Here is a 23629-nt window from a genome sequence, read left to right on the forward strand (position 1 = left end):
GAATATTCTTCACATTTGCCTTTGGTATTGGTAGGTGCTATTCCTCTTCTCTGTCAAGAGGGTATGTTTAAGCATCATTTGTAGGGCAGATTTGGAAGAGGCATATTCTTTTAACTTTTATTTACTGTGGAAAAATTTTATTTGATTTTCAAAGACAAAGGAAAACTTTGCAGGGTACATTATCCTGGGCAGACAATCTTTTTTGCTTTTAGAATCTGAAATATGTTGCTCCATTCTCTTCTGGCCTGTAGAGTTTTCTGTGAGAGGTCTCCTGTGAATTTAACTGGCATTCCTTTATATGTCATTTGATTTTTTTCATGTGTACATTTAAAGATCTTTTCGTTATATTCAGTTGAAGAAAACTTGATTATCATGTGTAGTGGTGAAGATCGCTTTTAGTCAACCCTGTTGTGTATTCTGGGCCCCTCCAGGATTCTGTTTCCCAATTTTTTCACTGGATTAGGAAATTTTCCTTTATTATTTCATTAAATAGATTTGTAAACCCAGCTTCTCTTTCTGCACCTTCTAGGACTCCCATAACTCTTATATCTGATCTTTTAATAGTGTCTTCAATTCTTGAATATTTTTTTAGTTTGACCCAGCTCCACTTCCAGCTTTTTGTTTGTTTCCCCTGGTGACAGGAAATATCTTCCAATTCTGAGATTCTTTCTTTTGTTTCCATCATTGTATTTTTTATCTCTTTTGGATTCTGCTTTTAATTTGTTCCACTGTATTCTTCCTTTCTGATACATCAGTTTTCATTTGATTCATTTCCAGTGTGACATATTCCTTAAATTCCTCAAACTCCTGAATTATGTGTTCGTTGTTATTGATAAGAAGCTGTAAACCAAGTGTTTTGAATTCTGTAGCCCCCATTTTCTCGATGTCTTCCTCAGTGAACTCTGAGGTTGACAAAGGGTTTTGCTCCTTTGCGGGGGAGTCTTCAGTAATATTCATTGTACCTCTCTTTTGCTCTTGGTCACTGTGCTTCTGGCTAGCAGATTTTCTCCTTGGGGTAGTTTCTAAACCATGCCACTCACAACTTTAAAATTCGATTTTACTTATTGTGGTTGGCACACAGCTCTTTGTTTGCAGTCACTTGTGCCACTCCCTCCAGTGAGTTCCAGGTCTGGGTTCTTAGGTTAGGTTTCCACCATGGTCTCGGTAGCCCCAGCTCCTGGCTTACCACTCTCCATCTCCTGTGATACCATACTGAGGCTACTGCAGTGTCTATACAACCTACCTCCCACTTCTGGTTTGAGTAGTTCCCAGGATTAGGGAGACACCAGGAGTCCTATATAACTAGGTTGTTGGTGGTACTGATATTGCTGGAAAATGTTGACTGTTGGTTTCAGGTGCCACACGGATTTTTGGTTTTAGGTGACCCATACCATGCCAAAGTTGGTATTATTTTCCCTGTGGGACCAGTGCAATGCACTGAGCTCAGTGAGTTTGCCCACAGCTCAGCACATGCACAGTTCATTGTTGTCCCTTAGTCTTAAAGCTTTTGCTGCATTATACAAAATGGCACCTGATGTGCCACTTATGGATCTGTATTTGCTGGCTGTTAGGTCTGGGGGCTACCCAGACCTAATTTTGGTGGAACCTATAGATACAACATTGTTGCAGTTCACTGAGCCAGAAACGAGTTCACTCCCAGCTCAGTGTATGTGCAGTCCTGTCCCATAGCCTATACGAAATTGTGCCAAATTTGGCTCTAGGGGGTGGGCTGGGCTGTGAAATCCACCCTATTCACGTACCATCCATATGGGACCTGCTGTTCTGTATCTGCTCCTGGCCAAATAAAACAGACCAGCAGGATGGGAAGTTCTTTGTCTGGGTTCACTTCCTGAGTTTCTGGTGAACATCCCTTCCCACCTTGTTGATAGTGGAGTTCTGGCTGCTGATGTAGTTCAGATCACCGTTTGCTGAATGCTGCTGGGGTATTTGTCACTGCAATACCACACCATTGTGTCTGCTGCTTTCCCATGTATGTCAGTCTCCAGGTGTCCTTGTGCTGTCATTCTGTCCTGTCCTATTTCCTGGAATGTGCCCTCTTGCTTCACACCAGCTAATGTTTCTTCATCTGTTTGTATGTGTCCTTACCTTGCCATCTTGATTCTCCTCAGTTTCTCTTAAAATAGTCTATCAGACTGATGCTGATTTTTCCACAGTGGCACTCTGAGTCAATAATTGCTTGCCATCTATTTGTTGTTTGAAAACATGAAGACTTACAGTTCTTGAGTAAGGGACTAAAAGTTTCAGATGGGTAGGTTTATGTGAGTGGAGGATGAGCCCATGTTTCTCATGGGGTGATGAGATAGCTGAGTGCTTATATGTTGGTCTCCATTCAGATTGCCATGTTCTTCAGCCTCCCAAGATTAGTGTGTTGTTTAATGGAAACAAGTTATTCAATGTGCTTAACTTAGTGAATGCTCAAAAATTGCAATTTTTTTCTGTGATTTTTCAATTATAATAAATCTAACTCTTGATGAGGTTTCCTAGTGCTTTGGTACCTTTCATTAACTGACATTTAACTCATTTTTGCTTGTTCTCTTTCCCATCCCAGTTGTTGCTGATGATTTAATTATAGAAATGAGAAAGTTAGCCTGTTGTGCTTGAGTATGACTGTGCATTTTGGCCATTAAAGTTGTTGCCTTCAGTCACTTTATAAGTGAATTATAACACAGTAAGGTTCATTTCTTTTAATTGTCCTGTGTCAAACCCTGTAGGATAAAACGTAATTTAGACTTACTTCCTGCTGAATTTGTAAGGCCAGAATATGTGACTTCATTACCTTGACAGGGTGCTCATCCGTACCCTTTATATGACATTGAGATATAGTTTACAACACAGGAAAGAGCACTGATAGAAATAATTAAGCTCCTTTGATGAGAAATTGTGTTCCCACTGGGCCAGGGGAGACCTGGTGATGTTCTACCAAAGATGCACCAAGCTCCTGCTCTACCCTCCACTAGGGTTATGAGGTGTGAACCTGCTGCACAGAGAAGTCTGCGCTGAGGTCTTGGGCATCTTCCTGCAGGATGAGTGTTCTGCCACACCCACCTTGGGACCTCCCTTCCACTCAGGGGTGGCCTGCTGCTCTGAGAACAGGCTAGTTTCCTCTTCTGACCACTCCTTTGCTAGGTCTTAGGGGATTTGGGTGAAGTAAAAGCTAACCAGGTATGAGCATAACTGCATTTCTCAAAATATTCCTTAGAGCTTATTACTGTTTAATAAGAATTATGCTAGTAAGTTGTATTGTAATCATTTAGAAACTTACTTTAGAGGGAGGTATTGATGGAGGAAGGAAGGGAGATACGGAGAAACTGCCATCCACTATTTTACTTCTGGTGTCTGCAATGGCTACATCCAATGACAATACCAACAGGTGGCTGGGAACTCAATACAGACGTTTCATTTGGATGGCAAGAAGTTATCACTTGAGTCACTACCTTTACTCTTAGGGCATGCATTAGAAGAAAATTGAAGTCAGAAGCAGTTAGTTGTCGAACTCAGATACTCTGATGTGACTTTTTAGTTTTTAGATTTATTAATTTATTTAAAATTCAAAGTTGTAAAAACAGGATACACACACACACACACACACACACACACGTCTTCTATCTACTAATTCATTCCTCAGCTAGCCACAATGACCAGTGCTAGGATAGGTTGAAGCCATGGGCCAGTGGCTTCTTGCAGGTGTTCTGCAGGAGTTGCAGGGGCCCAAGTACCTGGGTCGTCTTCCACTGAATTTTCCAGTTCTTTGGCAGGGAACTGGGTCAGACGTGGAGCAGCTGGGACATAAACTGGTGTCCATATGGGATGCCGATGTCACAGGTGCAGCTCTACCCACTATAGCACAACTACAACCCCCTATATGACAGATAACCACTAAGCCAAATGTCTGCCCAAATTTCAACCATTTTTAGTTCTTCAGAGGAGGCGGCTATACTCTCTCATCCTGAAGCCAACTGATAAACAAATAATGACCTTCTATTTTGCATACCCATAAATCCAGAACTTCATGACAGTATTGCAAGACTGGCATAGCTGTATCACATTGCTCCAACCCTCTCCTCCTACAACTTCTGTGTTTTTTGGAGCTACATGTAAAGGACAAATGGACTTTTTTTTTTTAAAGGCTTTCCTACTGTTTAGCTTAATGTAAGGATAGGAAATTCATGCTTGCCTGTGGAGTTACTTGTAGTTAGGGGACCTAGAGATTTACATATTTAGAAAATTAGGGAAATTATAGATGCCTGAACATATATTTCAGAGGCACTGTAGCCTGGCAGTAGAATGAGGAGGCACCCAGTACGTGCGGACACTGTCCCCTGCAACCCACTTTTGTCTTGGGCTGGCAGCATCTTCTCAGGCATAGTGGGAGTATTAGTTTGTATACTTTTGCTTGAGCTGCCATAGCAAAACATGACAGGCTGGGCAGCTTACACCACAGACATGAATTATCTCAGTTCTGGAAGTTGAAGTCCAAGACCAAAGTGTAGGTGGTTCTTCCAAGAACTATGAAGACGAATCTATTCTAGATCTTTCTCCAGTATTTGTGCCTGCTGTTCTCATGTTCACTCCAGACAGGAATCTGTCTGCATATTTTCCCTTTTGGTAAGGACACCAGTCATCTTAGGGTAGGACCCACCGTAATGACATCATGTGAATTCCTTTACTTCTATATAAACTCCAAGGAAGGTTATAACCTCAGGTGCCTGGGAGATAGGATTCAACCTGTAGATTTTTGTTGGGGGTGGGGTGGAGCAGAGAGCATAATGTACCTCATAATGCTTGGCCTAATTCAATAATGGGAAACTGCAGGGGGTGACACTCTGTGGGAAATTAGAGTGAGCAACACAAGGGTGTTGGCAACAGGGACAACCTCCAGGCCTCTCCAGCGTGTGTGTGTGTGTGTGTGTGTGTGTGTGTATGTGTGTTGTGGTGGTGGGGAGGGATGGTGATCACATCCGCATTTAATCAACAAGAGCAATCCCCAAATCCTTTTCAAATTTTTGGAAAGATAGGTGATGGCTTGCATGATACTTGCTGTGTTATATGGGTGGTTGTGTTTTCCTGAGACAGAAGATTATGTGATTTTTACTTATTTTCTTAACATACTTTAAAAGATTTTATTTATTTATTTGAAAGGTCGAGTTACAGAGAGAGGTCTTCCATTCACTGGCTCATTACCCAAATGACTGCAATGACTGGGGCTTTGCTAGGCTGTAGTTCCCACACCTGAAACTGCGTCTGGATCTCCTAAGGACTGCATTATCTTCTGCTCATTTTCCCAGCTGCATCAGCAGGGAGCTGGATCAGAAGTGCAGCAGCTGGGACTCAAACGGGTGCTCACATATAAGGCTGGAGTCTCAGGCTGTGACTTAACTTGTTACAGCATATTGCCATCCACCCTGTCCAACTCCACCTTTTTTTTTAAAGGAATATATGATTAAGAACACAGGCAGCGTGACCTTGGGCAAGTCTCTTGACTCCCTAGAGTGTCACCATTTGATTTCTAAAAGGCAGATTCTAATTGTTTCTACCTCAGGTGCTGCTTCTGCGAAATCAGTAAGAGAATTCATATCAAAGTCTCAGCATCGTACATATTAGCTGTCTTGGTGTTGCTGTTTGGGCTCGCCACAGGTTCAGGGCTTGTGGGGATTCCCAGGCTTGAGGAGCTCTGGAGAACTAATGGAAGGCCCTGACCCTGGATGCAGGCCAGCAGCTCTGATTCTGTACTCAGACTGTGAGCCTAAGGTTAGAGCAGGTGGGGGGGGGGGGGCGACGCCTGCTAAGTAAGGTGCATCCACATTCTTCAGACTGAGATCATCTTTTCAAAATTCCTCCTCTAATTTGTTTTTATTGTTTTTATGCCTACATTTTATATTAATATTTTATTTTACCATCTGTTGGTTCACCCTCGGCTCCTGCCCTCATCGCCCCAAATGCCTGTAGCACTTGGAGCTGAGCCAGGAACTCAGTCCAGCTCTCCCATGTGGGGGGCAGGGGACCAACCACTGGACTCATCATCTGCTGCGTCCCACAGTGCACTTTAACAGGAAACTTGAATTAGAAGTTCAGCTAAGAGGTGAACCCGGACACTCCCACATAGGATGGAGGCATTCCAAATGGTATCTTTAATCATTGTGCAAATACTTGCTCTTAATATAATTTAAAAAGATTTATTAATTTTTTTGTGAAAAGCAGAGCTTCAGAGAGAAAAGGAGAGACAGATCTGTCATCTGCTGGTTCATTTCCCAAACAGCTTCAATGGCCAGAATTGGGCCAGGCCCAAAGCCAAGAGCCAGGAGTTTCATCTGGGTGTCCCATATGGGTTTCAGGAACCCAAGCACTCAGGCCATCTTCCACTGCTTTTCCCAGGCAGATAGCAGAGAGCTGGAGTTGAAGTGGAACAGGTGGGACACAAACTGGCACCCTAGCGGGTGCTGTGTCTCAGGCAGCAGCTTTACCTCTTACGTCGCAATGATGGCCCGTTACTTATTATTGTTAAAAATCTTTCACCTGTGTTACCAAAGGTGTGCTTGGACTCTCAGACAGTTGTCATAGACACGGTCTGAGAGCAATCCTGACAAACAGCAAGAATACCAAGCAGATGGTGGGACCAGCTATATTAAGGAGAGTTATCTGGAGAAGTACTCAGACTCTTTCCAAGAACTGCTCCTGAAGGAATGCAACAACTACTTACAGCTTGTTGGTTTTAGGTGATCTCAGAAAGGACAATTTCTCGCTGTGTTTCTGAATCTGGGTAGGACACTCAGTAAGGAGTTTTGTCTCTGCAAAGAGAAAACACGAACATGCGTGGTTTGAGAGACCAGAATCCCCTTCTGATGTAACTCTGGTGTTGTCTGCCTGGAGTTGAGCAGTGTGCTGCTACCAAGGCTGTTCCTTGGCACTTGCCCTTAGTGGGGCCACCGAAAGCCAGTAATGACAAAGTAAGATGTCTTGGTGGGTGGTGTTTAAGTTCTGACAAAGCAAACTTGGGCAAATGCACAAAGTTTTACTTGACAAATGTTGCTCCAAATGTGAACTCATTGAATTTCCATAACAGTCAGAGGTAGATGCTGTAATTACTTATTGCCTTACAGGTGAGTGTCTAGGGGTGGCACTCCTAACAGTGGGTCCAAGGCCAGGGTGTGGCAGGCTTGTCCTCAGGAAGCTCCCAGCACCCTACTCATGGGAGGGCAAAGCAAGTCCTCAGCCACTAGAAACCTTTCTGTGTCTTTGGCTGTAAAAGGTCATGTTCATTTTCACTTTTTAGATTAAGACAGTCCAGACAGTGGCCTGTTTGATCATCTGATTAAAATAAGACATTCATTTGATTTCCATGTGCTTTTCTACCCTCCAATTTTATTTATTTATTTTTTTTGTAGATTTAAGCACTAAAGGAAAAAAAATCAGAACAGGCATTTGGCCTAGTAGTCAATACTCCTGCTGAAATAGATGCCTGTCTCGCACGGCAGCTTGGTACCTGGCTCTGGCTCCCACCCGCTGCAAGAGTGCAGGCTGTGGGGGGGAGCAATGATGAATCAAAGAGTAGGTGACCTATCTCAACCAGTTTCCAATCATGAATTTGATGCTTTATATCTCAATTTAGTTTCTGAAAGTTATTACAGATGAGAGCAAAGTTGTTGATACCCCCATATGAGACAATCATAGGTGCTTTAGAACTTAGCAAATAAATGTTCAGGGCTTAATATAAGTGAGACATACTATGAAGAGCTCTGACAGCTTCAAAAACAACAAGTTAACCTCTCTGATGAATTTTAGTTTCTAGTTGAGGCAGTCACACCATTAGGCAAACAAATGGCAAGAAATAAAATTCAGGATAGGGTATGGGTGTGTGGCACAGGTGCCGCTTGAGACACCTGCATCCCATGGCAGAGTGATGGTTGAGTTCCAGCTCCTCCACTTTTGGCCCTGCTCCCTGCAAGTGTATCCTGGGAAGTAGCGGATGATGGAGCTCTCAGGCTCCTGCCAACCAGTGGGACACATAGACTAGGTTCTGGGGTCCTGGCCCATTTAGGTAAGTAGACAATTTCTCTCTGGGTAAATTGGACCCAGAGAGTGAGATAGGAGAAGCAGAAGCAGAGCTGAGGAAGAATAATTTCAACCCAATCTCATTAAGCAATTCACTTACTCCAGGCCAGGCCCAGTACCAGGTAGGGTGTTTCACAGATGCTAACACAGGAATCCAGAGTGCAAGGTCCATCCTGCACACAGAGTGACTGGGTGTGGGCAGGGAGTGGCAGATAAGGCTGGAAGAGATAGGGACAACATGTAGAAGATCTGGAATGTTGAAGAGTTTAAGGAGAAAGAACCCCGAATGTGCCATTACTGTCTGAATTCCTGTCTCTAGTTCCTTGTACTAGTTCCTTGTACAGGTGCCCCTCTGATCCTTGGGGACTGGTTCTTGGACAGCCTTTACCCCTTTAGACACTGGAATCTCTCATTACTGAAGGTTCTTACAAAGAACAGAATGGTTTTTGCATATGGCCCACACAATCCTCCCACATACTTTAAACCATCTCTGGATGACTTGTAATATTTAACACAAGATAAATACTGCATGAGAGTCGCTGAGCTGTATTGTTTAGAAAATAATGATGAGGGGGAAACATTTGTAATGCATAGACACAATTCTTTTTCTTGAATATTTTCCATGTATGGTTGGTTGATTCTGTGGATGTGGAAAATGAAGCTTCAGAAGGTCACGGACATGACCTTGCCATTTGCTGCAACCTGGGATTGCTGCTTGTCTCTCTGTGTTTCCAGATCCTATAAGCAATGCAAAGCAGTTTTTTTAAAAAGTTATATTTTTAACTATAAGAAGTTAATTCTAAAGTGATATTTGGACCTGAAATCAGACTGATTTTATTGCAAAAGTTAATTTTTAAATATTCAAGAACGTTAATGAATCTAAGAGTCCAGAAGGATTTTAATCCTAGATTTTCCTTAAAATAGCTTTGAAACTATGAATTATGCTATTTAATTTATACAGCTTGTAAAAAAATTACATATACATATTTTCTCTGTAGATTTGCACCTGTGCCAACTTTTGTGGGTTACGGTGGAGAGCATTATAACAAGTTTTTGGCTTTAGAATCCACAGGTCTGACTGGAAGTATAGCAGTATCACTTCTCAGCAGCTAGGGCAAACTGCTTAATTTTAACTTTAATTTCCTCATCAAAATGAGAGTAACAATTTCCAACTCACTATGTTTGTGAAAACACCATAAGAGCACAAATTCATTATTATGAGGTTTCTGGGTATTTTCCATGGGCGGAGATGGATGCTCAGAGATGAAGTTTTGTACACATGTGGCAGATGAGCTGGAAAAAGCAGAAATACGTTCCCCTGTCCGTGTTCTCTGACACAGAGCCTACCTTCTTGCATTAGCCTGTTGGGCTGTTTTAACATAATTAAAACAAAAATTATTGAAGGAAAGAGAACTAGCTCCCATCCTGTGATTCACTTCTCAAATACCTATCATGGCTGGTGCTGGGCTGGCCTGACCTGAAGCTGGGAACTGAGAGCCCAAGTCAGGTTGTGACACAAACCCAACCGCTGCTAGCCATCACTGCTGTTTCTCAGGTCAGCATAAGCAAGAAGGTGCAGCGAGGAGCCCAAGAGGGGAACTGAACCCAGGTCTTTTGACGTGAGGTACAGCCATTGTATCCACGAGGCAGTATGCTTGCTCCCCACTCCCCACCTCCTCTTTAACATTTTTTGATTTATTGCTTTGAAAAAGTTAGGAAAGAGTGAGCAAGCTCCCCTATCTGCTGATTCACTCCCCAAATGTTCAGTGTCTGGAGCCAACAGAGAGAAAGCCAGGAATATAATCCAGGTTCTCACAATGGTGGCAGGGACCCAATCTCTGAAGCCATCACTGCTGCCTCCTATGGTCTGTTTTGTCAGGAAACTGGAGTTAGGAGCTAGAGCCTGAAGTTGATGCAGAGTGCAGGCTTTTAGCAGCTAGGTAGAATGCCTGCTTCCAGTTCTGCCATTTTTAAAAAAATTTTATTATTAACAATCTTTACATAGTTAATTACGGTGTAAAGGTTTAGGGGCTATAGGGATGTGGGTAAGCTTTTTATGTCCATATTGTTTCCTTCATGTATCTGAGGTAAAGGGGGATATTGAGGGAGAAGCCCCACCCAGCTTCCCACCCGCCCAAAGTCCTGGATTTGGGGCATGCTCTGAGATACCTGCTCAAGTGGTTGTAATAGTTCTCCAGTTGTGAATCGCTGCCACTCTCGCCACTTCCAGCTCAATGATGTCCTTGAAGAATCTATTGATTGTTATAGTCCATCATAGGGTCTTTATCCGCCCAGTATTTCGCTGCCCAACATATAGCTGAGGTGGTTGATTGACTTGTTCTGTCCTCTGTCTTTTCTTGGCTAGGGTTCTGAGTCCAGCAGTTTGGTTGGGGAGATCTGCAAAGAAACCTTGAGGTATTCCCAGACCAGATTCCTGTATGTTCTAGTAAGCACAGGGCTCGGCACAGTCCATCTCCATGATCAGCTGGTGGTTGCAATTGCTGGGTTGGTTCTGCTCTCAGTCCCGACTTGCACTGGAACCAATGGGTGTTGCAGTCCAGCCCGGCTCTGCCCAGCACGTACTCGACCCTTTTATCAACTAGTGGGAGCTGCAGCCCAGTGGGGGCGACCCACATTAACCCCCTCTAGCCCCGCCTCCCACCCTGGCCTGCCAATGTGCATAGCTGACCAGTCCAATCTATCCCGCATCCCATTTGGCTCCTATATCTATCAATGGGTATTAAAGCTTAGTTCCTTCTAACCTACTCAACTATCTAGCCCTCATGGATGTTGCTAAGTGCCTCTCCATCTAGCCACCCCAGCCCTCGTCCTAGTTCTGATGTCCTCCCGTGGGAGTAGTGACCCAAGAGGGGTAAACCCACCACTTCCTTAGTCTGGTCTGTCCCCATCCCTGCCCATGCTATCTAGTGGGAGTAGCTGTCCGGCGAGGGGAGCAGTCCCTCAATCCCCCCGCTGGCTCTGCCCTCTCCCTTCCTGGTTCTCACGTGTGCTGGTTGGGTGCTGCATTCAAATCCAGTACAGGTAACCTCACCTTGGCTTTCCGTCTTGTGCACTGGTTTCTGTCGACCAAACCCGGCCTGACCCACACCCCGTTCTGGCGCCTGGGTTTGCCAGTGGATGGACATGAACCGTTTCAGCCTGGTCCACCCCTGACCCATGCCAAATGTATGTCGGTGGGAAACTTTCCGTGGCCTATTCTGGGCAGTTTCCTATCGTGCTTCAGTTCTGTCATTTTTATAAGTCGGTTCAGAAACCTATCTCACAAGCAATGATTAACACATGTTCATTTCTTTCTTATCCCCCAGGGCATTCCTAAGACAAAAATAAGTTATCACTTGCGGCATGTAAGGTGTTTAAAAGTTTCACACAAAAAGATCTAAAAGCCACAAGTGTTCTTGCTATCTTTGCCTTCAATCATTTCTAAACCAAAAGGTCTTGGGAAAATGAAAATTTCCTCTGATATGAATGCAGATCTCCCCATAAGAGAAAATGATTTTCCTTGACAACTTTTCCATGTGTTAACGTTAAAATTGTTTGAAAATTGTGTATCTTACCTAAATTCCTAATTCCACTGCTATGATCATTTCTCCTCAATATGACCCAAGTAAATCTGTGGAACAATTGGTCACCTTTGCTTTTAAATATTTTCAAATTATTCTCAGGTAACCTGGCAGCTGTGTGGGTCTGTTAGAGAAAGAATGATAAGAATGTGTGTATGCCTATGCTTTGCAAATTGATCATCCATTTAATATTTCCTATTATCATGTAACTGTATTTGCTACTTTCTTTTGAACTCTATATATTATTAAACTAAACTCCAATTTTAAAAAATATGTGTTTATTTTACTTGAAAGTCAGAGATAAAGTTGGAGAGGGAGAGACACAGAGAGGTCCTCCATCTACTGGTTCATTCCCCAAATGGATTCAATGGCCAGAGCTGAGTCCATCTGAAGCCAGGAGCTTCTTCTGAGTCCTCCACTTAAATTCAGGATCCTGAGGCCGCAGGACATCCTCTGTAGCTTTTCCAGGTCACAGGCAGGGAGCTTGATCAAAAGAGGAAGAGCTGGGACACAAATGGTGCCCATATGGGATGATGGAGCCGCAGGTGGAAGTTTGTCTAACTAAATCACTGTGCTGGACCCATGGCCAATGGTCACAGTAGCTGAGGCCATGCCAGGCTGAAACCAGGAGCCAGGAGCATCTTCTGGATCTTTTTTATGGATACCGGCACCCAAGCACTTGAGCCATATTCTGCTACTTTGTTGGATGCATTAGCAGAGAGCTGGTTTGCAAGTAGAGAAGCCAGGAAGCAAATCAGCACTCATACAGGATATTGGCTTCAGAGGCACTGACCTAACTTGCTATGCCACAATGCCTGCTCCCTGAAATTTCAAAATTTTAATGTAATCTTTAATGGATGAAGATATATCTACTTTCTTTTTTTAAATTATTATTATTATTGGAAAGCCGGATATACAGAGAGGAGGAGAGACAGAGAGGAAGATCTTCCATCCGATGTTTCACTCCCCAAGCGAGCCGCAATAGGCCGGTGCGCGCCAATCCGATGCCGGGACCAGGAACCTCTTCCGGGTCTCCCACGCGGGTGCATAGGGTCCCAAAGCTTTGGGCTGTCCTCTCCTGCTTTCCCAGGCCACAAGCAGGGAGCTGGATGGGAAGTGGAGCTGCCGGGATTAGAACCGGCGCCCATATGGGATCCCGGGGCGTTCAAGGCGAGGACTTTAGCTGCTAGGCCACGCCGCCGGGCCCGATATATCTACTTTTAAAACAAAGATTAGTCACCCCTCACTGGGGAGGTGAAGATTTCTCTGCACACCCCATCTAAAACTATTCTGCACCCTTATTGTTAACAAATGCCTTGTTAGAGTTATAAGCCTGCTTGGGCTACCCTAAAGTATGCCAAGTTCAGTTAATTCATGCTTCAATACTACAAGCTGTTAAATATAAAATGAAAACAGGCCCGAGACAGCTGAAACAGTATCCTATAACCATTTTAAGGTGTATAGCAGCCGGCTGTGTATAAACTAAAAATTGAATTGTCAATAAGTAGTCACAGGATGTGGTTAAGAACTTGCATTGTCTAACATATCTGTCACTTAAAACCATGGAAATTAACCCCTTAATTGATGTAAATCGTTGTTAAAGCTATGTTGTGGCTTTTCATTGGATGGGATAATACTCTGCCAGCTCTGCTTTCAGACCAGAGATGGTCTCCCCAAGAATCTGCTGAATCTATCTGTACAATAACAGGCTGGACTCTATGCATGGCACATGCTCGCAATGGAAGAATCATGACTTGATTTGAACTGTAACACTGCAACTAGGTGGAGGATTCCACCATGGGGGGAGGGCAGAGGGAATTTGGGGGAACCCCAGAGCCTATGAAACTATGTCATAAAATGTAATAAGCAAACAAAAGAAACTGAAGCAAGATCAAACAATACATTTTAAAAGTATGTGTTAATTAGAGCCAGTCTTATGGTTCTAATGATGATTTGTGATGACAACCTAATACCAGAGTGTTAGTCTGATTCCCAGCACGTCCATTCCCATCCAGTTACCTTTCAATGCACTTGAGAAGCAGCAAAAGAGATAAAAGTACTTTGGGAGAAGCTTCAGGACCTTTGCTTGGTCTTGCTCAGCCCAAGCAACTGTGGTGATTTGGAGCATGAACCAGTGGATAGAACACTCTCTCTCCCCCCACACTCTCTCTTTGCTCACACTCTCTTTCTCTATGTGTCACTTTGCCATTCAAATAAATAGAAATCATTAAAAACTAAAAAGTATGTGTAATATTATAGGTTCTTATACATTTTCTGTCAATTTGCAAGAATTCCAATATAGAATAGAAGAAATATCCCAGGAAGTCAACTTATTAGCAGGGCCAAAACTAATTACACACAATAGTATCTAAGGCATAATTTATTGGTGTCAAGAGGTCAAAATACTTTGCAACTCTAATAAATGAAAAATAGTAATACGAAAATCAAGTACTTCATTTGTCCCTACAAATTATTCTGTGAGATTTTCTCCCTTTCCTTTCCTTCATCAGCATTGCTTGTCAGTCTCCTCGCGTAATTCTAATATTTTGAGCAGAATTTATCAAGCACTAAAAGGAAACATTCAAATGCTCTCCATAGAAATTCACCACCTGTGTATCTCAGTAGAGGTGAATTCATGAACCTTATTAAAGGCAGAGAAACAGAGAATGAGAATATCTTCCATCTACTGGTTCACTCCCCAAATTATTGCAGTGACCAGAGCTAGGCCAATCTAAAGCCAGAAGCCTCCTCAGGTCTGCCAGGGGGTGCAGAAGTCCAAGCACGTGATCCATCATCCTCTGCTGTTTTCCCAGGCACATTATCAGAGAACTGAATTAGAAATGAGGGCCCCAGCACAATGACTCAATTGGCTAAATCCTCACCTTGTAAACATCAGGGCCCCATGAAGGTGCTGGGTTGTGGCCCAGCTGCTCCACTTGCCATCCAGCTCCCTGCCTGTGCCCTGGGAAAGCAGTTGAGGATGGTCCAAAGCTTTGGGATCCTATGCACACGGGATATCCGGAAGAAGCTCCTGGCTCCTGGCCTTTTGGATTGGCTCAGCTCCAGCTGTTTCTGTCACTTGGGGCGTGAACCAGCGGATGGAATATCTTTCTCTTTGTCTCTCTCTCTCTCTCTGTAAGTCTGATATGACTTTCCAATAAAAATAAATAAACGTATTAAAAAAGAAATAAATGAAGCAGCTGGGACTCAAACAGGCACCCATGTGGGATGATCCCAACAAATTAATTGAAGTATGAGGAAGCTAATCTATGTTTAAAAAATTATGTTGTTGGGCTCGGCAGTGTGGCCTAGTGGCTAAGGTCCTCGCCTTGATCCCATATGGCTGCTGGTTCTTATCCCGGCAGTTCCACTTTCTCTCTATCTCTCCTACTCTCAGTATATCTGACTTTGTAATAAAAATAAAATAAATCTTTAAAAAAAAATTATGTTGTTTCCCCTCTATCGCTAATTTGAGTTGCTCAGTGATGTAGTTTATATTTGTTGCTATCTTTGCAACCTCTTTGTTTTGATTCCTGGGTTGTAGAGAAACTTCTCCACGTGATTTCTAATATTAGCTCCCTTAGCAAATGAACAAGACAGACACGTGGATAAAATTAAAGGAAAAAGAATTTATCATTTTTAGAGTCTAAAATCTTGGAGTGGTAATTTTTTAAACAATATGAATCATTTGAAAATCAGACAGAAAGAGAGAATCTCCCAACTGTTGGTGTACTCCCCAAATGCCCCCAACAGGTAGGAACTGGGCCAGATCAAAGCCAAGAGCCAGAAACGCAACGCATGCCTCCTGCATCAGTGGCAGGGACCCAAGTGCTCAACTCGTTGTCTGATTTCTACCCACAGAATAAAAGTAAAACTGACAATAAAAACAAATTTGATACATGAGAGTGGTAAGAGTAAAATTTAACAAATAGATTGTAAGGGTAAAGATTATTGTAAAGTAGAGCGGTGATTAAATGTATTGCCAATCATCTAAACTTCTACATGGAGAGGAGACTCTAACCCAGTGATGCAGACATGAAGTTGCCTATTTCAAGGTTGACTTGTTGGTTGCCATAGATGAGCGGTCACGAAACTTTGCCCTTTTTGGAGGAAAGGTTGGTGTTTTAAAAAGATCCAATTTTACTGAGTGTTTTGCTGAATATTTCCCAAGTCTTTACGAGTTGGGAAGACATGATTTCAGACTGGTAACTAAGCCTATTTATTTCTGGTTTTTTTGCAGGCATGCGAATAAGGAATACCATGATGACTAAAGCTCATCTTTACTCACTGTGTCTTCTTATACTTTATTTGGTAAGAGAGTGTGTGTAATTCCTTCATTACTTATTTGCATTTTACTGCCATATTTAAGTTATTATCACTTTAAAGAAAAAAATTGGTGCCTGATGCAGTGGCTCAATTACCGAATCCTCCCTCTTCAAGCACTGAGATCCAATGTGGTTGCTAGTTCATGTCCTGGCTGCTTCACTTCCCATTCAGCACCCTGCTCATGGCCTAGGAGAGCAATAGAGAACGGCCCAAAGTCTTGGGATCCTCCACCTACATAGTAGACCTGGAGAGGACTCCTGGCTCCTTGCGTTAGAGCAGTTCAGTTCGTACTGTCGCAGCTACTTGAGGAGTGAACCAGTGGATGAAGGATCTTTCTGTCTCTTATTCTCTCTATAAATGTGACTTTCCAGTAAAAAGAAAGAGTCTTTAAAAAAACGTAGTCCATGAAAATTAAATTGTGTTATAGATATATGGTTTGTCCTGATGTGGTATTTTCAGTGAAATATTATAAATCATCTTTCTGTCTCTCCTTCAACCTGGGAAGGTAATTTCTCCTTCACTATTTTTTTAAAAAAGATTTATTTATTTTTATTGGAAAGTCTTCTCTACAGAGAGAAGGAGATACAGAGAGATATAAGTCCTCTGGTTCACTCCCTGAATGGCCACAGTGGCCAGAGCTAAGCTGATTCAAAGCCAGGAGCCAGGAGCCAAGAGCCAGGAGCTTCCTCTGGGCTTCCCATGTGGGTGCAGGGTCCCAAGGCTTTGGGCTGTTCTCTACTACTATCCCAGGCCACAAACAGAGAGCTGGACAGAAAAATGGAGCAGCCAGGACACGAACCGGCTCCCATATGGTATCTCAGTACATGTAAGGCAAAAACTTTAGCCACTAGGCTACTGCACTGGGCCCATTTCCTTCACTCTTAAAACCCAATATCAGTTCATAGGCGAAGTTTAAAATGATCTGTTTGGATCTAGACCTCTATGTGAAACTCAAGGAATCTAAAAAAAAAAAAAAAAAAAAAAACCCAAAAAACTACACTGATACATGTACATGTTAGTGACCCTTAATTGTGACTTAAAAAATTTAACAATGAAAAATTACCACCAAAACATCAAGAAAAGTGTTTTCTCCATTTTTGACTTTTCTGCCTCTGTACCGCACACAAATGAACTTGGAGTTTTCTGCTTACATTTGTTTTCAGTTGTTTGTGGACTTCCAGGCCACCGGATTCTGAGCTTGATGGGCACTCTGAGGTCCCACCCATCATCCTGAGATGGGATTCAAGCTTTTTTACTCATGCTACTTACAGTCACAAATCTAGCCAAGAGATTTATTTTATTAGAAAGTATTTTCCTCTTCTGTGTGTGGAAGTTTCTAGATTCTTATACCTCAAATCTTACTTGCTTCACTTTGGAATCCACTGATAACACACTAAATCCTAAATCCCACAGCATCACAAGAGCCTGTACATTGAAAATATTTATAAGGAGAATCAAATCTGTAAAATATACCAGAGCCTTCTGTGTGGCAGTAAATGCAGTTCAAACATAGGCCTTCTTGAGCCTATGTGTCCTCATGGTCTAGAGGGTTAAGACTTGTCCCCAGGATGCCCTGGCACAGCCTGGTTTGAACATTCCCATTTGCCTTCCCTTCCTGTCCTCCCAGATGCCCTTTGATATTTACATCATTGAAACATGGTGACTTGAAATTCAGTGCAGTCACTGAGCAGTCACAGGAAGTGGAATGATTCATCCAAGCTTTTAACTGTTCTGTCTGACTGGTCTAATGATGTAGTTGCACATGGGATTTGGGGATTAGGAAACTACTTCACAATCTTTAAAAAAAAATTGGAACATTTCTGGTCCCCATAAATGCTAAATAAAGGATACGAAATTTGTAGCACCTGCTGTAGTGAGTTGATCAGACTACATTCATTAAGCTCTGGGATTGGTGATTGGCACAATCTAAGAGTTTGATATACGGTGCCTTTTTTATTACCACTACATTTTGCAAGCTCGGGGTACACCCTGATCTCCATGGAGAAAGGACAATGTTACAGATTGCTGCAGATTCAGCTCAACCCAGTGGTGGAAACAGGGTAGAAATGAAATAAGTGAACAAGGACTTATGTTAGGATACAGTGATCTGAGCTCTTGGGGTGAGGGGAGTGAGACTCTGTTACAGCAAATTAACATTAGGGGACATGCATTGTTCTTCCCAGATGGAGGTAAGCATGAGAGTCCCTTCCCCCTTCTCCCGCCCCTGTGGGACTTCTACTTACAGGAAGAAAAAATGGCCCTAAGCTACTGATTGGCAGCAATAGTCTGGCCCAGGAGGTGGCCCCAGCAGAGCTGCCTCTGGGTGAAGGCGGGAGATGGCTGTCTGCCCAGTGAAATTTTGGGGACACTCTACCTCTATCCACTCCTGTCCCAAACTAAACAGGGAGTTGAATGGAAGCTTCCTGCCTTCCCCATAAGGTTCTATCCAGCAGCAGAGGTACTAATGTAAGATTCAGATCAGCAGGCTTCTATTCTCCACTGCCCGTGGCTCTCCCATTCTGTTCTAAGAGTTGGTTTCATAGGAGATTGGAGGAGACACTGCAGGGACACATTGCAAAGCGTGGAAGGCAGGGTGCGGCTCAAAGTCAGGACTTGGTGTACCACCAGGTCTGGCAGCTGTCGAGGCAACACAGATGCCTCTGCTGTGGGACTGCTCTAAAGAGCTTTCCTGGTAGCACTGACCACAAGAGAGGAAGCATGTAGAGAGCCAAGATAATCCTGACCACACAGGAGACACTGGCAAGCGTTAGCCCATTCTCTGTCCTTTCTTTCAGCTCTTTGCCAAGATGGTGCTATTCTCCCAAGGCCAGCCTGAACTCTCCTTGTTCTTTCACCCATTTCCACTACACTGTCTTGCCCAGTTCTGGTGACTTGATGACTCACCACAAGTGCGCACATGGATTTTGAAATCTTTATAGCCCCAATAGCCACATTAATGGGCAGCAAGAGAGATTTGTTGCTCTGATACAAGGCTCCAACTTTGAACCCTGTGTACACTTGAAAACTGCAGCCTTATCCCCCCACGTTGGTGGGTGAGTGTAGCTTGCCCTGACATGGCCAGTTGGAGGGCTGACTGCCTGTTGAGGCAGGACAGAGCTGGCAGACACAGGCTGCTGCCAGCAATGGTGGCTCTGCAGGAAGCACAGTCCGCCTCTTGCACTAACCATGGCACCACCATGTGCCCGGCCTCCCAAAGGAACTGGTGACTGAAAACAGAATGGAAAGGAGGAGGAGGAACAAAGCAAAACCTGGGAAGGAGGAGACAGCTGGGGCTCTGTGGAGTTACTGTGTGACTCAAGAATGCTCTTGGAAGTGTTGGAGAACAAAGAGATTTTGGCTGGATTTGAACATTGTACATGTACTGAAATAGCACATGGTGCCTACAAATAGGGACTTCTAATGTATTAGTTGAATTTCTTTAAAAAGTCAAATTAAAATTGATCTTTAGCCACAGTTCAAAGGAAATTTTACTTTAGAGCATCTTAAATAAAGAAGGGTTTATTTTCCCAGACACTAAGTAGACTGCAATGGTATCTTATGGCAGGTTGGCGGGTCCATGATGTTACCAGAGGCTTGAGCTTATTTTACTTGATAGCACCATCTTTTTCGTAAAGATATGTTTATTTGTTGGAAAGGCAGCATGATGGAGAGAGAGAGGCAGAGATAGAGCGAGAGTGAAAGACTGCAGAAAGAGATCTTCTGTCTCTGGTTATCTTCCCTAACTGTTGCAAAGGTCAGGCTGAAGCCAGGAACCAGAAACTTCATCTGGATCTCCCATGCAAGTGGTCCAAGAATTCAAGCACTTGGACCATCACCTACCTCTTCCCAGGCACATTAGCAGGGAGCTTGATCACGTAACAGCTGGAACAAAGCAGTCCCTTCCATATGGCATGTGGATGGTGTCTTTCCACCATCTTTTCAACTCGCTTGTGCCCTCATGGTTCCTGATGGCTGCACCAGCTACAGATAGTGTCCATTGTCTCGGCAAGAAGCGGAGAAAGAGCAATGCTAGAAACATCTGTCCTTTTCCTTTTTGATTGCATTTTTTCTTAAAGATTTATCTATTTATATGAAAGGCAGAGTTACAGAGACTGGTAGAGAGAGAGAGAGAGAGAGAGAGAGAGAGAGAGAGAGAGAGAGAGAGATCGAGATCGATCTTCCATCCATTGGTCTCATTCCCCAAATGGTTGCAGTCACTAGGACTAGGCCAAGCCAAAGCCAGGAGCCAGGAGTTTCATTTGGGTCTCCCATGTTGGGGGATGTCTTCTGCTGCTTTCTAGGGTGCATTACCAGGAAGCTTAATTGGAAGTGGAGCAGCCAGGACTCCAACTGGAGTTCCTATGGGATGCCAGCATCTCAAGTAGTGGCTTAACCCACTGAGCTGTAATGCCTATCTTTCAAATTTTCCTTTAAAATTCTTTGTTTTATTTGAGAAGTAGAAAGAAATATATACCATATATACACACGCATGTGTGTGTGCAAGGGAGCACTAGGCCCACAACAACTGGGGCTGGGCCAGGCTGAAACCAGGAGCCAAGAACTGGACCTAGATCTCTCATGTGGAAGGCAAGGACTGGAATACCATTACTGCTGCTTCGTAGGATTGTGTGAGAATAAAATGCTGAAATCGAGAGTGGAGCTGGGACTTGAACTCAGGTACTCTGTGCAGAGATGCAAGTATTCCAAGTACTGTGTTAATTACTAGACCAAATACTACCCCTGTTCTCTTCCAACAGGAAAGCAGCTTGGCAGGAATGCTCTCCCACACTTCTTCAGACTCCTTGCTTGTATTTCATGAACAAGAACAAGGTCACTGGCCATTCTGCTAGCTGCAGGGACCTGGAAAGTGACAGTTGGCTTCCCAATCTTTGTGACCAGAGGCAGAAAAAGAGAGGGGTTGGCAGTGGCTTGGTGACAGCTTATCTGTGGATCTATTAAGACCTGGAGGGAGAGAAGACCAAGTTTCAAAGCCCTCTGCACTCTCCTTTGTTATTTCTCTGTTATCAGACAACCAGGATCAAATGAGTGAAGACTCAGCAAACTAGGGGATGTAGTAAGAGACCTTTTCCCCTGTGGCTTGCGTGCTGATTGTTTGTGGGTTGTTCCTTGCAGGCAACAGTTTCCAGGTTGGGAGTATACTTGTTCTTCCTAAAGAAGTGGAGGACAAATTCTCTTCTTCCCTGTCCAATTCTTACTGGTTCCATATGATTTACCCCCAAAACCATTAACTGGCCATGTCATGCTTCTGAGCCAGATGTGTCTTACCTTTCACCACAAACAGGAAATGCAAAGAACCACCTGGCAAGAGGGCGGGGAAACTGGTATTGGGCCTGGGCACTAGGTCCCTGGTTCTGGAAGACACCTGTGTAAGGGCATGGCTGGTTCTTACTTCCTGTGTGTGTGTCCACTCTGTTCTGCCTCTCCTTTCAGAGGGCTCTGTTGGTGAGGGTCCATGCTCCCCATTCTCTGGTTGGATGCCTGCCTCTGCCCACGAAGACTGACTTTCCCTCCACTCATCCTTTGACACCCTGGCATGGGCAGTGGTGCTTATTAGCTGAGAGTGTTGTTTCCAGAGTTTCTGGGTAGAATTCTGCTTCCAGCTACTCCCTGGGAAGATTGCTTCTCTTCCCTCTACCTGAATGACAGCACCTAGAAAACTGGGCTGATAGCTGTTGTTCACCAAGGTAGGATAATCACCAAGATGAAATGTGCTTAGTTCCTTCCACACATGCTTGTGTAGCAAGTGTAAGTGCTTCTCACTGTCCCAGCTGCTCTGGTTACAATTCTTCCTGGGTGTGGGTGGCCATAGGGCTGCTTTGCTTTTAGGTGTAGGCGATTGGTGTTTTTGAATCATAGGGGACTTCTGCCTAAAGTAACTAGTTTTCTGTTTTAACTTTTCCTAAGTGAGTAAAGAGCTAATCAAGTGTTAAAAACAGCAAAGTTTTCTTCCAGTCCAAATTCTTAAGATTCTGATTTCTTAAAATACAAATTAAGATTGATTTGAATACAAATTACCATGTAACTGTAGTTGAAGAAGAACTGTACTAAATGAATCTATATATCCTTTCTCTTTATCAATGCAGTTGTGCTTGAGGTGACTGTGGACTTCAAAACACTAAGAATCTACCCTGAATATCATGATCAAATCACAGGAGTAGAGGGAAGTGTTTGAAGAAGCTAGTGTAAGACCAAGTAGAACTTAGCAGGCAGGGTGGCAGTGTGGGAGACTCTGAGCTTTTGCCCTGTCACACTCCAGTGCGTGCAAACCCTCTGAGCCACTTTAATTTTATGGGAGAGTTCACATTCTTCTCATAGTATTCTCCCAGATTGCTGTGCTGGTCACATCGTGTACAAAGCTACTAGACATAGACTAGAACCTCTGTTGTGATCAGATTTCTGTTTTCAGCCATGAGAGTCTTATATCTCACATGTCTGTTTTGGATATCATGACAAAATCAGCAAATGACACACAAGTTCCCAGATGGATGCTCATTTTTCTCTCTCTGTTCACAGACAGGTGGATATGGCCAAGAAGTCAAGTTCAGTGGACCCCTGAAAGCCATGACATTTTCTATTTATGAAGGTCAAGAGCCAAATCAAATCATATTCCAGGTAAAAGCTACCCTTGGTCACTGTCATCTCGATTTTCCAGGCTCTCTTGGTGGACTTGTATTCCCATGCCTGCTGTAGGGCAGGAAACAAAACAGGGACATGGCAGATCTCACGATCAAGAAGATGCATCAGATAGAGGTGGATGGTTGCAGTGTGGGAAGAGCTGTTCCCGCTACATTAATCTTTTTTAGTGGATCTCTGGAGAACCTGGTGCCCAGGCCCTGCCTCTTCCTTGGGCTGGACCAATCACTGGGGAGGGAGCTGGCCATCCGACCATTCCCCCCATCCTACTGCCCCTGTTTTCTGTTCGTTGAGCTTGCTGCTTGAAGCTCCTGAAATGGGCTTCTCTGGGCTCCTCCCTGCCACCTTTGCACCTGGTTTGGGTCCTGACCTCTGGGCTGGCCAGGGCGTGCCGGAGCTTGAGGCTGTCTCCTTGTATTGGGCACCTAGGAAGAGCTTCAGACTGAGGGCAGGTTTCAGCTCTCATGACAATAATCCTGAAAATGCAAAGTAGAAGGAAAGTAATTTGCATGTGTGTTTAGCAGATGTCTGCTCAGCGAATGCTTGGACCTGAAGTGGTGGAGGTGTGTCCACCTGCCTCTGGGGACCCATGACCCCTCCCATTCCATGCACCAGGGAGCCACCAAGGCTTGCTAGGCTGCCTGCCACTAACCTCTGTGTGTTTATTTTGGGGGGACAGTTCCTGACCACAGAGGAGAGGTCAGAAGCTGCCTCATTCTCTTATTTGGTGCAGAGTCAATACGAAAGGGTTTCCCTGCAAGAGACGGTGGAGGTGTGCATGCATAGGTCCAGCTCTGCAGTGCAGAATGTTAAAAAGGGCCGTGGCCTTCAGTCAAGCAGGACATGGCGGGAACTTAGTGAGCTGGCAGCTGACAGAATTGACCTGGTGGGGGAAGGGAGGTAGGACACTAGGCAGAGGCCCAGCAGAAAGGCTGGGCTCTGCAGAGCTGGCTACTGGGTAGTAGGGGCCAGGAAAAGCCATGGGAGGAGCTATTGCA

The 23629-nt window shown here is 44.0% G+C and overlaps 1 protein-coding gene across 2 annotated transcripts in view; it reads left to right on the forward strand.

Moving 5' to 3' along the window:
- Positions 1 to 23629, forward strand: part of CDH17 (cadherin 17) — an 88066-nt gene that overhangs the window by 12610 nt on the left and 51827 nt on the right. For both annotated transcript variants that reach the window (XM_058668793.1, XM_004597232.2), the window contains exons 2-3: positions 15892 to 15962; positions 22512 to 22610. In XM_058668793.1, the coding sequence (XP_058524776.1) occupies positions 15894 to 15962; positions 22512 to 22610 (168 nt within the window). In that variant the 5' untranslated portion in view covers positions 15892 to 15893. The remainder of the gene's footprint in view (positions 1 to 15891; positions 15963 to 22511; positions 22611 to 23629) is intronic.

The sequence above is a fragment of the Ochotona princeps genome, chromosome 9, assembly GCF_030435755.1.
Source record: "Ochotona princeps isolate mOchPri1 chromosome 9, mOchPri1.hap1, whole genome shotgun sequence".
Lineage (NCBI taxonomy): Eukaryota > Metazoa > Chordata > Mammalia > Lagomorpha > Ochotonidae > Ochotona > Ochotona princeps.